The sequence below is a fragment of the Corylus avellana genome, chromosome ca9 (assembly GCF_901000735.1).
Source record: "Corylus avellana chromosome ca9, CavTom2PMs-1.0".
Classification (NCBI taxonomy): Eukaryota; Viridiplantae; Streptophyta; class Magnoliopsida; order Fagales; family Betulaceae; genus Corylus; species Corylus avellana.
The window spans coordinates 19492153-19505901 of NC_081549.1; the positions used below are offsets into that span (position 1 = coordinate 19492153).

Sequence of the window (13749 nt, forward strand, 5' to 3'; positions counted from 1 at the left end):
TTCAGGAGTTTTAGAGAGAGCGTTTATCTTAAGCTAGTGGTGATATCAATTAGTGCTATCTTCATAATTACAAGCAAACATAATTGCACTACAAACAAGTATAAAAAGACTGAAGAACCTTAAAAGGTTTAGCATGTCACTTTTTTTCTTTATTCTTTTTGATATAAAAGTAGAGCAAGGAAAAAAGAGTAGATTGAGCTTTTGCTATAAAATACTAGAAAAAAAGCAAGATTTGGATCACCATCCAGATAATGCTCGTACTTTCTCATCCTTGTAGCCTAAGCTTTTGCTCTTCAGTGCCCCAAAGAAGAAAATTAAAAATTACTGAAAATTATATATTGTGCATTTCAACTTGTCAGAGAGACTAAAAAAAAAAAAAAAAAGCTAATAAGGACGATCTGAAACTTTTTGATACAACTTCGAATCCGACATGAAGTTAATACGAAATTAAGTGATTAAGTTTGGTTATTACAGACATCTTAAGCATATTGTATTATTTGTTTTCAAGAGGTAGCTCAATTGGTTGGAAATCACGTCTCATGAAGCCGGAGTCATTAGTTTGAATCTCCTCTCTCACTCGTGTGCGGATATATCACAAAAAAAATAAAAAAAGGGAGCTTATTGTGTCACTTTAGTCTATTCTGCTAAAATGGATTCGGATCCGACATAACCAAATCGACTGAGATGGATACGAAAAGATCCTGTGGTGTCACCTCCACAGTTCCCACTCGATCCAGGGTAAAAACACACTAGAAAGAGTAATGCTAGGTATCATCTTTTTATGCTTATAAAATTCTCCTAAAGTTGATGTGGCTTTTAAAATCATCATTAAATTTTAGCTGAATCATATTTGAATTTTGATCAAATGGTGATTTTAAAAGCCACATCAGCTTTAAAAAGATTTTAAGAAGATAGAAAGATATTACTTATCATTACTCCACTAGAAAATACAAAGAAAAGTATTATTCCGATTTTGCCCCTCGGAAAACCCCTTCCACAGTGTCCACTCACTGCAGGGTTTTGCAGTGATGATGATTCGCGTCGCAGTTAAGGTCTCCAGAGCGGCGACCTCCGCCGCTAGATCCGCCAGTCTGGGCCAGACCTCATCTAGACCCTGCGGTCCCTCTCTGTTATCACCACCACCGTTCAGATCGCTTCACGATGCGAACCCGGTCGCTCTTCAGATGATCAATTACGCCCTCTCCCATGCCAGGTCACAAAAATCAGGTTCTTCCCCAAATCATTTATCTATGAAAATTGCAAATAATTAATCTTTCGAATTTCTTAAATTATGATATGGTTTTGTATTTGTGCAATTACTCAGATGAATCGTACGCGCAAGGCCTTCTGGTACTGGAGCAGTGCCTTTCCACTCAGCCAAGTGAGGGCCAAGACGCTGAGAATTCAAGGGGATTAGTCTTGCTGGCCATGTCGACATTATTCTCTGAAAGGTCCTTTTTTTCTTTCTTTCCCTTATTTACATCGTGGGTGCTTGATTGGTAGTTGCAGAAACTTATGATAAGTTTGAGATTGATGGGTTTCAGAGGGAATTTTGGTGAAGCAGTTGAGAAACTTCAGAGAATCGAAGATTTAAAGCACTCTTCTTTGGGTGTTAGAGGTAAATATATATGTTTTTACTTCAATTTTTTTACATTTCTAGTTGAGTTTGTGAAGTTGGATGGAAATGATGAAATGGGTATTGACTAGAAATCATGACTCGGTCCTTGTTATAGTTGCTGCATTGGAAGCTCTTGTTGGGCTTCATCTAGAGCTGGGGCAGGTGAGTCTACAAGCACCCATTTCATTGCTTTACTTATTTGTTTGTTTCAGTTTCCTGTTCTTGAGCTTTGAAATTTATCTTGAGTTGGTTCTCCCTATATAGGATGATTCTTCATCAGTGATCGCAGAAAAATGCTTAGAACTTGTTGAGAAAGAAGATGCAAAAGCTGGTGTTGGAAATCCTGAAGTCTTGAGTGCTCGTGCTAAAGCAGCTAAAGGGATGGTTGAGCTTGTCCGTGGAAATCTGGAATTAGGTATATCAAGCCCTTGGTTTTTTTTCTTTTTTTTTTTTGTGGTCATTTTAGCAGTTTTCGTAAATTACTGAATGCTTAGCTATTTTGCTGCAGCCGAGACATGTTTGCAAGGATGTAAGGACAGTGAGGGAATTACTGGTGAGGTTCATGTAATTAGACATTGTGGTAAGATGTTATAGTGCAGTGAATTGATGCTTTGATTTATAGGTAGTATTGGTCTATCATACGGAGAACTCTTGCATGCCTCGCAGAACTTTTCATTGGCAAAAGAGGCATACCAAAAAGTAATTCAAAGGGCGTCTGAGAATAAAGATTTTAGTGACTTAAATGCCTTAGCAGCTTGTAATTTGTCCTCGGAGGAAGTATTGTTGGCAGCCACTTGTGCATTAGGACAGCTTGAGGCACACATGGGGTAGGCTCAGGATTTCTTCTGCACTTTCCATTAGCTTTTTGCCCCCTTGGTGCAATGTTCTTCTACCCTAAATCTAACTTGTGTTCTTTTAGAAACTTCGGTGATGCAGAAGAGATGTTGACAAGGGCATTATCTAAAACGGAGGAACATTTTGGTGTGTTACTTTGGCTTCTTCTGTTAATTGAGTGATATATAAATACCCTGTGCATTTCTTATTTGCATCTATCTCTGCAATGATATCTTGGTATGTCCTGTGGTTTTATTTGTTTGATATAGGCCCTCATCACCCAAAGGTTGGTGTTGTCTTAACCTGCATAGCTCTTATCTTTAGGCGTAAAGCAATGCAGGAGCGTTCAAGTTCTCTTTTGATTCAAGAGGTAAGAACTTGTACATGACAATATAGATTTATGTGGCCAAAATTTGAAATTTTGACATTAGTTATTCACTCTTTGGCTCTTAATTGAACTTGGTACTGTAAAGCCATGCATGAAGAAATTGATTTGGTTGGTTTTAGGACATTGAGTGGATTCTGTAAGTGAAGGGTCAAGGATCATTTGTCACTTTTTTGAATCAGAATGGTTGATTGAGATGTGTTACTAGATTATTGGGTTGCATGTCTTGTATATTCATAATAATGTAACATGCATATGGCTTCATTGTGAATAAGAAACATAATTTTACGAGAAATAATAAAAATCATTCTCTCAACCATCTTTCAACCATCTCCATATAGTGAATGAGTGAATCTACCATTAGATTTTTGTAGGACTCACATGAGTCCATAAATCCAATGGTGGATCCATTAGATTTGCAAAAAGAGATGGTTGAGAGAATAATGTGTAGCATGCATCTAATTTTATTGAGATGATCAAGGGCTGAAATATTTTTATCTAGGGGGCCCACCCAATTACTTATTCATATGCATTAGGGTCTCTAGCACATTACTTGGTCGATTTATTAATTGTCTTTAATTGTTTTCTTCTTTGATATGTTGGAATTAGTTTATGGGAGAGTTTCTTCTAGTTTAATATTTCAAATATCATATATATATATATATATATATATATATATATATATATATATATATAAGTTTAATATTTGAAAGGTCATTGTCAGGGACTATATAGAAAGGCAATAGAGTTATTGAAAGCTCCACCGGTGGATACAGATGGTATGGCGAACAGCTCATTGATTTATCTTTCTTCATTTTTTTATTAAATGAAAATTTGTTGTCAATTTTTTTCTTCTTCTTGTTTTTGACTTTGTAGATACAGAAGCAAAGGCAGATAAAACTGATATAGTGGCCCTTGCAAGAGGTAATGTTAAGTGTTTGAATGATTCTAACTATTCATTTTAAATCACCTTATAAACATGTGGAGAGGTTTTACCTGAGTAATGACCATTTGAGAATCAGTGTTGGCCCTCCAATTTTTTATGTTCGAACTGCTGTATGTTCGACCAATGTATATTGCCTGAACATTCACTTCGTTCAACTTTTGCATTTATGATATGAAAAATGAGTGTTTCACACGGATGACCTTACTGTGGCTGTACTTTTGACACTCTTGTTAACATTTTATTTGAGCGAGCATTCTGCATGTCATAGTAGAATCTATCAATTTTGTTCTACCATCTGTAAGATGGATAGGGAATTTAGAGTTTATGTGATATTTTCTGTTCAGGAGGTTGCTTTGAATGATGCTTGTTTCTCATGCAGAGTATGGCATGGACTGATGCGTATGTGCACATTAAGAGTTGTGATTAGTTTCTATCGTTCCAACTTAAAGTAGAATGTGTGCATGTGCATGCACTCACATCCATAATGTGTTTTATTTGTCGCAGTTTGGTATGATGCCTCTTAGCTGGATTTCTGCATTGATATAGTTGCTTGATTATGTAGGCGGGTATGCAGAAGCACTCTGTGTGCAACAGAACAGAAAGGTTCAAGGAGAGAAAATGAAGAGTTGGGCCGAGGCTGCATGGCGGAACCGCAGGCTCTCACTCGCAGAGGCACTAGAAATTTCAGAGCCTTCTTCCAAAGTGCCAGTTATAGATGCTCGAACCTGCAGAGTCATATAGGTTTTTTCTTTTTTTTTTTTTTACCCCAGGTTCTGCAGCAGGAGTTCACGGTTCCTGTTCATGATACATGACAAAGGAGTGTCTCCAAACCCATGTACACACGACCTTAGATCAACGTGTCAGACAAATGTCTGACATTATGTATCCAGTATCCGTCTATGAATTTGTACAGAGACATATTAATTATTCTGTAGTTTAAGATCGTTGGAAAATCCCTCTTAAATAAATTTTGTTTTGGAATTGGAATGAAAGAGTTTCTGACTGAAATCTAAAGTGCAGACTCGGAATTTGTTTGTCTTAATTGATAAGAACCGATTCATCAGGTGGTTGTGTTCTCTGACTGCATATATGGTTTATTTTTTGAAAGTCCAGATAGCCAAGTTGTCATGGTGATCTTGCACCAAGCTGGTTGACCGGTGGGACGAACCAAGCTTAATCTTGATGAGCTATAAGCTCTTAAGATCAGTGGTGATGAATCCTTGCTGAGCCACGGATTAGTTTGGGTATAGCAAATCTAATGGCCTTGAGATAAGAGAATAGATACTGCATTGGGACACATGTAGGAGTCATGACGGCTATGATGGGGGAAAGCCAAAAGTTTTCGAGTGTAAGACAAGACCTACACATTCTCGAACACTCAACAGATTGATTGTGTCATCTTGAAAGTTTCTTGTCCTCTGACACCCCAAAAGATTACAATCCTTTTGGGGCCACGCGGTTATTGTCAATGAAAGCTGCTGCAGATTATATAAGTGTTTGTTGCTGAGAGACAGGTTTCTCACAGGCACGGTAAAAATCTGAGTCTCTGAGAGATAGAATTATGGGTTAAATACATATTTCCTCTTAAGGTTTTAGCACTTTATTTTTTGTTCCCTAAAGTTTCATTTAGATAACAGGAAGTACCTTTGATTTTGATAAAGATGAAGATAATACCTCTGTCAAAATTTCGTCCAAAACTTAACAGAACACCGTGTTAGCATCAATCAAATGTCGCCACGTGTTATGTAATTGATTTTTTATTTTTATTTTTTTAAAAAAATTAAAAAATATATTTTTTCAAAAAAATAAAAGAAAGAAAAAAAAATTGGGCCTAAGCCATTTGGGGGGTGGCTTGGTCACCTCCTAGTGGGTCTTGGGGGTGTCTTCGGCCACCCCCTTTGCTCCATGGGGGTGGCCTGGCCACCCTCGAGCCACTCCCAAGGTGCCAAGGGTGTGGCCGAAACCACTCTCAAGATCCACTAGGGTGGCTCGACTACCCCCATCCGGCTAGATGGGGGTGGCCAGGCCACCCCATGGCCAGCCACCCTCAATATATATATATTCTTTTGCTTGCTTGTTTGAAAAAATATATTTTTTTAATAAAAAAATTAATTACATAACACGTGACGACATTTGATTGATGTTGACGTAGCGTTTCGTTAAATTTTAGATAAAATTTTAATGGATGTACTATTTTCGTCTTTATCAAAACCACATGTATCTTATGTGATCCAAATGAAACCCTAGGAGACAAAAAATAAAGTGTTAAAACCCTATTGGAGAATTAGGTATTTAACCTAGAATTATACGCATCCATGTAAAAGATTAAATACATTTATAGGTAGAACAAAAAGTTAAATTTCAATTACAGTCAAAAGACTAGTTCTTGAAACGAATAATAAACCGAAAATCACATGAGTTACATGCATATATAATCCAGATTAAATGGTCAAAGTGGAAGATCAAGCCCTTTCCCTATTTCCACCCCAATCATCTGCAGTATTCCCTTGTTTAATATCTGAAAACACACAAAGCCACAGTGAATACTTCAGCAAAAAGAGCTCATCAAAAGCCTTCTTTTGGTTACAAATAGCAAGAAGATGGAAAGTTCAAAAGAAAGAACTCACCAATTCAACAATGAAAGTTCCAATAAGGCCAATCATACAAGCTCTAGAATTCCAAGTTTCAGCTGTCTTTGTGAAACCAAGAAAAGGGGCACTGAATTTTGGCTCTACTTTGGGCAATTCCACCTAATATTTCCAAAACCCATTTCTTTTTCATAATTAATCTTCCTCAGGAAACATAAAATAAGGAGCTAATAAAATTAGTAAGAGCAAAATCAAGAACATACTCCTGCAGGAAGCTTTGCAGCATGGACCCGGAAAGAAACTTTCTTCTTGAAGGTCGTTCCATTCAGATTACGATTATTGAGAAGCTGGAGTTGTTGGTTTCCACGAAATACTTGAGCTCTCGCGGGGAGGAGAGAAGATGATACTATGGAAGATGAAGATGCCATTGTTTTGGTTCCACAACCATAGCCGTTGCTTCTCCACCTACCTTATCTACTTGTCTGTAAGCGATCACATTTCGTTTATTTGTCACTTATTTTATTTTCCTTTTTATTTTTTTTTCTTTATGAATTTTAAATTTTTTCTGGTGGGGTTTGATACACGTTCATATAACACTGCGCACGATTATTAAAAAAAAAAAAAAAAAAACACTGCGCACATATCTGCTGGGTCCCCCAGTGGGTATTGACAGAGGATGTCCTGTTCTTGTGTCCCACAGATTAGGACTGTCACATTCAGTACAGAGTGCACATTTAATTTTTCAACCGAAAACAAAAAATGGAGGAAGATAACCAAATTGCTTCGATTGATAATTAATCTGACCATTTATCTATTGAGTTGTATATTATCATTATTTGTTTTCTTTTTTTTGGGTCACTCTGAATTGTTCTTGGTACAAAAATCTCTTACTGTTCTTCTCGCTTTCTTTTCTTCCTACTTGATTTGAGATTGCTGTTTGGACCACCCATCTTCAAGAAAGAGAAATTAACATGGCAGTCACATATGTGAATGGGCTGCTTTAGCAGCACTGTTGTGGGGCTTGAAGGGCAGTCATAATAGTGTATTAAGTAGTGCAAAGAGCCGACCTGCTGATGAGTTTCCATGATCATATGGCACTTGACCAAATCATCCTAGTAAATTGAGAACGATGTCAATAAAACGGTACATCGCATTCAAGAAGTTTTTTTTTTTTTTTGCTTAGGATTTTACCTTCTGAGCTTTATTAAAGAGCCTTGTAACAGAGGGCAGGTAGGCATTGGATATTGATGGAAGTAACTCGTCTAGACTGCACCAAAGAGCAGATACTGCAATAACACTTGGCATAAACTCCAGCAATCTTGAATCTGGACGGTTTGGTTTCAATTATATATCAGTGGAAGCAAATGAATTTAGACCTACCACTACTACCATTTTCCTAGCCTATATAGCATGAGGCATTTCATAGCTAAATCAATACTTTTAAGTTCTATATCCTATAGAGAAGGGGTCTTGTCAATTCATCTTCGTGTTTAAATCACTATATTAATTTGACCCACATAGTTAAATGGGTTAATTTATTAACTTTAACCTATTACTTTTGTGTTAAGTCTGCGAATACTACACATACTTTTTTGTCACCTACTTCCACCTACTCCTTGTACAACTATATATATATATATATAAACAGCAGGAATGGAAGTGTATAAAGATAATGCTTATACCTGAAATAGCGCCAAGAAGTAATAAGTCAGTGACTCGGGTGGTAATCTCCTCATGAAGGTGAGGTTTCAAGGAGTCAATGCTGCACATCAACAGTTCTATGTAAGAATAAGCCGTTGTAGAGCCAAGACGCCATTCTAATGCCTTTAACAGCGTCAATTCCATCCACTGGATTGTGGTTGACTCAAATGAATGGCCCAAATCCTCCATCTTCAATCACAGTATTGGTAAATGTCAATCAGTTATATATCTTAAGAACAGCAATATATAACAAGAACAACAATGATCGACAATTAAGAGGCACCTGAATTTCATGCAATGTAGGAGTGCAGGTTTCACAGAACTTGGAGGCAACAGATAAGCACGCAACAGACAATAATTCAACCATCCAATAGCTCCATCCCTTGAAAATTTATGTTAAATATTAGTGCTAAATATCCGCATATATATATATATATATGATTCTGTAATCAATTATAGATATTCAGGACTGCTTACATTGCATTGATTCATAGATATGAACCGATCAAGGTAATTTACAGCATTGAAAGCAGTTCCAAAAGAGAGATTCAACCGACTTCTGGACTGCAGGAAACAAACATTAACCAAACAAAGAAATCGAGTTGGAAAGAATGGTGAGCAAATATTAAAAAAGTACGTATTAATTTAACTTGATATTGCCAATGCATATCAAATTTTGAACACGTGAAAAATGGTTCTCTAGGATTTAGAAACTGACCCTAAAAAGCCATTGGGTGGCTCTATATCTAGCACTGGTAAAATTTTCCGACCGGAGATGCCCAACGTAATTATCTTCCGGCATGTAACTGATCTCCTTCTCCAGGTATATAGCAAGGGCCTCCTCGGAGTCTTCCTTGGTCATATAAGACGAACCACCAAGGTAGCTCTCTGAACTGTGATGGGGTGCATGATGATGATCAATGGGTGTTACAGCAGGGCTGGATAGCCACGCCTCATCACATAGCAAGTTTTCCATAGATAATATATATACGAATTCTTCTGAAACTATATATCTGGGCAATGGTCAATGAAATTGTAAATGGTCTGACATGATAATCATACACATATATAGGCTATAGCTTTCGTACTAGTTGACAAGATGGGTGGTATGATAGATGATAGATGATACATGATACATGATGCATGATACACGAATCATGAAACATGGGGTAGTTAGAGGAAGAAGGTGAAATAAAAAGAGGGACACGTCCCTCATGAAGCGGGGTAAATGCTGTATTGGATTTTTATTTTGACGGCATGGTAACCAATTGCGTGAGCGCACGAGGATACCTGCGTGCGTTGCATAAATGTGCATGCTATTCCTTCAATATGGGGAAGGGGCAAAACTGTACGTGGCTAAATACATCGCTTTTACCAGTTGGGCCGCCGTGGACCCACGATCTCATCAGCTTCAACCCATGATCCTGCGGCCGTAATAACTGCTCACATTTTTCCTTTTTTTCCTTCTAATATTTGGCCAACCAATGGCTCATAAACTACCAGTGGCTGGAGTACTGTAATTACTGTACACGGGGAAGGCACAGGCAGCAATGGCCATGAACATATGGGAACTATGCTCTACACTTATTCCCATTTTTTTAAATAAATTTTTTATATATACAAGTGACTTCTAAAACTACAATTGAATCCAAATTCAATAAAGATATATCTCATATCCAATGGTAGTTTAAAAAGTCCTATGAGTATAAAAAAATTGTGTGAAGAAGTGAGCAAGTGTAATATTAGCTTCAAACCTATCAAGGACTGTTTTTCTTTTGGATAATTTGGCGAGAAAGAGTAATTTTTTCAGCCTCTAAAAGTGTCAGCAACATACATTCACTGGCAGAGCCCCCCAGATGGGTACTAAGGATCATGATAACAATCATCAGAATGCATAAAGCAATACATAACCAGAATGAAAGAGGATCACAAGAATCAGATGAACCGTGGGAATTGTTTGCATGCTATACATAGCTGCAACGATCCATTAAATTAAGTGGTTGGCTTGGCATGCATGTATGTTTAACTTCAATTCATATACAACAACACAAGAAGTATTCCACACAGATGTACTTTATGACCAGCGCTCTCAACACAAACAGATATACATCACTCGTCAACTCTTCCAATATAATCCTCGTACAGTCTGGATTCCCTGTCATCTTGCATAATCTCCCTGGTACCTCTGAGATGTTCATCTGACCAAGCAAAGTTCAATCAAGTGCTAACCCCAAAATGCGAATGCCTTCTTCCATTTTATTGCAACTCATATGACGAAAAACTGAAACCTGATCTTCCCTCATTAGTTGATTTTAGCTCGAGCTTCTGAAATGGGCTGCAAGTTGTTTCAAGTTAATTCATCAATCAGCTCCTTCTCTCTTTTTTTTTTCTTCTTTTTTTTGGGGGGGTGGGGGTAACTAACAGAAATGCAAAATACCTGCTATTAGGATCATAATAGAAGCCACTGATGCAGCCATCACTACAAGAGAAACAAACATAGTAAAAGCCAGCTATAGTTAACCCACAGTCTGTCCCAACATTCACAAAGTGTTGCTCTTTCCATCTCTGCGCCAGCAAATAAAAGAAACCGGCATGTTATTGCTTCACATATGGTAAGTTCTTTCACCAAGTGATTAAAATAATTGAGACTAGGTTACCATATATATGAATTCAGAGTCACTCAGGTCCAAAGATTTTCCACCATCAACCTCCACTCGACTCTGGAAAAAAAAAAACAGGATTAGTTAATACAGCAAATAGTGTGTATGAAAGAAAAGGTTCCAGCTCTTTACCAAATAGGGACGGAAGGATGGAAACTTGGTCCAGTGCCTTATATCATCCTCTTGCCTGTAGCAAGAGATCATGCAAATCAGCATTGGATTGTTTTGTCCACCATCACTGTTATTTAAAGTTTCCATGACACAGTAAATGGAAAAAATAAAAATAAAGGAACGTACGTCGCTTCCCACTTGCCAGTGAAGAAAGTATAATTCTTTGTGTCAATGATCTCCCCTTCCCAGAAGGTTACTACCTGAAGTAATCATAAATGAAACAAAAAGTGCTCCGTGACCAAACAAGGTAAATCGCAATATTCCAACTACAGCAAACAAGGTGGTCATGAAACCTTGGCAGTTTTCTGAATGAAATCAAGTTACATATTAAGCATGCTTCCATTACAGTGAGGAAATATAACCAACCAATTTATGGCTAAAGGGAGAACTGTATCATATATTCTGTTACGGCATGGATCATTCATTTGTATAACATACTGATAAAATAGGATATAAAGCAAAGAGTTAAGTTTGAAAATTCTGGGCGCAGCTAATTTCATGGCTGCTGCAACCAAAGAAGATGAAGAATGTATGTACGATCACAATCGATTAGGTGAATATGGCCATGTGATATAGTTTTTTTAAAGTAAATTTTGGATTACAAAGAAACACACAACAATGAGAACATTGAAAAGGCCAGTGGGGAAAGAAACCTCTTGATTAGGTGCCTCTTATCAAAGTAGCACTAACCTATTCTGGCAATAATGCCAGCAGACAGAAGTTTAAACAAACCCAGAAGCTGCCTCATTCTTTCATTACGCTATAACATTTACAACTTTTTTTTTTTAGTATTTATCCTCTATATATCAACACAGCACAGACAAAAAAAAAGGAAATATCCTAAACAAAAAAGAAGAAGAAGGAACTGCTTACTGGTGTGTCTGCCATAGGGACATTGAGAGCTTCCATGGTCCCACATAGATACCCATGTTCAAGGTCACATCCCTGTATTCGAACGTTAACTCTCCATGCTTCATCTTTCTGTAGGCTAGAAACATTCTGAGTACCAGAGAAGGCCTGTGACAAAATTAAACTGTGAGGATAAACTGAAACTCGTCCACTTCTGATGCAAAATTATAAATTTTCGATAGAGAACTTAAAACGTTTCATCAGAGTAGTAAAATATGCAGCTTTATGTTCTCACTTCAAATGACCAAAGAAGGAAAACCTGACCGTCTTTGTCCAAAATTGTAAAGAGATATATGATCACCTAGCAATGACACTGAAGATCACTAAAGTCTTAGCTTATGTGTTGACTACATAACCCCATATATGATACTCATTAGGCTCAATATCTATTAGGCAACTAATCATATGCAGCCATATATGTAGCACGGTCACTAACAAGTAATTGTTGTAAACAAAAGTAACTACCTTAACAGAAGGAACCCAAAAAATAAAATAAAAGGGGTCGAAGATTAACCTGTCCAACACTCAAAAGTGAGCATACTTGTGGTAATGTCTCTCCAGAATTCGCGCCTTCACAATTAAGCATGAACATATAGATTAGACCCACAAACAAAAAAAACCTTTTGACGAGGCCAAGCTGTGAATTTCAAATAAATTTCCGGTATTTTCCAGGCAACAAACGAAGCCCTAAATCTGGCACTGAACATTATTCTATTGCAATTATTTTTGAAGGAAAGCGAAATACCTGAAACTTGAGAAGGTGCAGAGCTCTCCACCACTCTCACCGGCATTTCTTTGATGAATGATCGAATCCCAATTCCCAGTCAAAGAATCCAAATGTGAAGCGGCAATATCACGCTTTGTAATTTGGGTATTCGATCTCTCTCTACAAAACTCTGAAAGTGAAAGGTCCAAGGGTTAGCCCATCAGACTGGGCTAACCCTCGTCTGGGTATGCGATCTTTCTCTACGCAATTATCCGGGGCGGTCCGAGTGGATCCGACTCGTTACGGGCTGTTGGATTATTCGTTTCCTGTTTTCTTAGGAAAAATTATTATTATTATATCAGTATTCGTAGTAAAGGTCTTTCAAAGTGAAAAGAAGATAAATATAGAACATCAGGTAAGAAATCTTGTATTTTTTTTCCATTTTAATGTGATATATTCAGATCTGAGTTTATACCCAATTTAAATTTGAGATCTTTGTTAACATTTTTGGATTAATTGATAACAAATGACTATGAAAATACAATTATGCCTCTCTTATTAATATTTTTTTAAGAAATATTAATAAAATCCTAAAAAAAAAAAAAAATTATTTATTTTTTTTTTGTAATTTTTTATTCAGGGTATAATTAAAATTTTGTAAGAAATCATAAAAAATAGATTATAGAACCTTGATTTGATTTAATCATTTTAAAACTTTAGGGATCAATTTAAAAATATTTTTTTCTTTTAAAAAAAACTTACTCTTAGACTTGATTTAGTAATTTTGTTTTCTTTTTTAATCGTTTTTCCACTTACCATCTGCTTTAATTGAGAATTTAATACCCCATTCGTATTTTCTTGATTTATTTTTAAATCAATCATAATGAAAATTATAATTTCTTATTTTAAAACAAATGCATTAAATGATATTCTTTAAAAACTTTCATTCTATAAGGTGGATAAACAATTTATGATTAAGCAAGTAGCTAATAAGATGTATGGTGTGTTATCGTTATAGATTTGCGTTGTTTTGTGATGTTAATTTCAAATACCACATGCTCTTTAGAGGGTTCCTTTCTTTTACCTACAATTAGTTAGAATCAAAGTTTATTTCATCATTAGTATATAATTTGTGGGTAAAAATTGTTCTTCTTCTTTGGCATTTCATGCCTTCTCTAATGCGGATTGGGCTGGCTATCTTGTTAATCGCAAATCTACTAGCGGCTACTGC

At 36.6% G+C, this 13749-nt stretch overlaps 5 protein-coding genes across 5 annotated transcripts in view; 1 reads left to right on the top strand and 4 right to left on the bottom strand.

The window, feature by feature from the left end:
• Positions 1–946: 946 nt before the first annotated feature.
• On the top strand, positions 947–4775 carry LOC132192076 (uncharacterized). The gene is made up of 12 exons (XM_059607281.1): positions 947–1227; positions 1325–1451; positions 1545–1618; positions 1734–1780; positions 1883–2033; positions 2127–2171; positions 2241–2445; positions 2538–2599; positions 2722–2822; positions 3562–3616; positions 3714–3761; positions 4346–4775. The coding sequence occupies exons 1-12, from the start codon at positions 1029–1031 to the stop codon at positions 4522–4524; spliced, it is 1293 nt and encodes a 430-aa protein (XP_059463264.1). The 5' UTR covers positions 947–1028; the 3' UTR covers positions 4525–4775.
• A 1324-nt stretch (positions 4776–6099) lies between these two features.
• Positions 6100–6864, bottom strand: LOC132161939 (light-harvesting complex-like protein OHP1, chloroplastic). Its single transcript, XM_059572163.1, has 3 exons — positions 6635–6864; positions 6411–6533; positions 6100–6301 (listed from the first exon to the last, which is right to left on the bottom strand). Exons 1-3 carry the CDS (start codon positions 6797–6799, stop codon positions 6233–6235), a joined length of 357 nt encoding a protein of 118 aa, XP_059428146.1. The 5' UTR covers positions 6800–6864; the 3' UTR covers positions 6100–6232.
• A 394-nt stretch (positions 6865–7258) lies between these two features.
• On the bottom strand, positions 7259–9048 carry LOC132162432 (putative cyclin-D7-1). Its single transcript, XM_059572673.1, has 6 exons — positions 8791–9048; positions 8550–8636; positions 8356–8454; positions 8054–8261; positions 7563–7696; positions 7259–7483 (listed from the first exon to the last, which is right to left on the bottom strand). Exons 1-6 carry the CDS (start codon positions 9046–9048, stop codon positions 7259–7261), a joined length of 1011 nt encoding a protein of 336 aa, XP_059428656.1.
• A 964-nt stretch (positions 9049–10012) lies between these two features.
• On the bottom strand, positions 10013–12755 carry LOC132161594 (uncharacterized). Its single transcript, XM_059571748.1, has 8 exons — positions 12558–12755; positions 12327–12382; positions 11777–11920; positions 11030–11103; positions 10865–10919; positions 10730–10792; positions 10510–10637; positions 10013–10407 (listed from the first exon to the last, which is right to left on the bottom strand). The coding sequence occupies exons 1-8, from the start codon at positions 12601–12603 to the stop codon at positions 10329–10331; spliced, it is 645 nt and encodes a 214-aa protein (XP_059427731.1). The 5' UTR covers positions 12604–12755; the 3' UTR covers positions 10013–10328.
• Positions 12756–12778: 23 nt separating this feature from the next.
• LOC132162433 (putative cyclin-D7-1) overlaps positions 12779–13749 on the bottom strand; it is a 1778-nt gene continuing 807 nt past the window's right edge. The window contains exon 4 of the mRNA XM_059572674.1: positions 12779–12844. Within this exon, the coding sequence (XP_059428657.1) occupies positions 12779–12844 (66 nt within the window). The remainder of the gene's footprint in view (positions 12845–13749) is intronic.

Coding starts and splice junctions, on each gene's coding strand:
- LOC132192076 (XM_059607281.1), top strand. CDS start 1,029: ATGATGATTCGCGTCGCAGTTAAGGTCTCCAGAGCGGCGACCTCCGCC. Junction 1,619..1,733: donor CTCTTCTTTGGGTGTTAGAG/GTAAATATATAT, acceptor TCCTTGTTATAG/TTGCTGCATTGGAAGCTCTT. Junction 2,823..3,561: donor GTTCTCTTTTGATTCAAGAG/GTAAGAACTTGT, acceptor GGTCATTGTCAG/GGACTATATAGAAAGGCAAT.
- LOC132162432 (XM_059572673.1), bottom strand. CDS start 9,048: ATGGAAAACTTGCTATGTGATGAGGCGTGGCTATCCAGCCCTGCTGTA. Junction 8,455..8,549: donor TATCTATGAATCAATGCAAT/GTAAGCAGTCCT, acceptor TAAATTTTCAAG/GGATGGAGCTATTGGATGGT. Junction 7,697..8,053: donor ACTTCTTGGCGCTATTTCAG/GTATAAGCATTA, acceptor CAAACCGTCCAG/ATTCAAGATTGCTGGAGTTT.
- LOC132161939 (XM_059572163.1), bottom strand. CDS start 6,799: ATGGCATCTTCATCTTCCATAGTATCATCTTCTCTCCTCCCCGCGAGA. Junction 6,534..6,634: donor CTGCAAAGCTTCCTGCAGGA/GTATGTTCTTGA, acceptor TGGAAATATTAG/GTGGAATTGCCCAAAGTAGA. Junction 6,302..6,410: donor GAACTTTCATTGTTGAATTG/GTGAGTTCTTTC, acceptor GTGTGTTTTCAG/ATATTAAACAAGGGAATACT.
- LOC132161594 (XM_059571748.1), bottom strand. CDS start 12,603: ATGCCGGTGAGAGTGGTGGAGAGCTCTGCACCTTCTCAAGTTTCAG. Junction 10,793..10,864: donor CATCCTTCCGTCCCTATTTG/GTAAAGAGCTGG, acceptor TTTTTTTTCCAG/AGTCGAGTGGAGGTTGATGG. Junction 10,408..10,509: donor TATTATGATCCTAATAGCAG/GTATTTTGCATT, acceptor AACAACTTGCAG/CCCATTTCAGAAGCTCGAGC.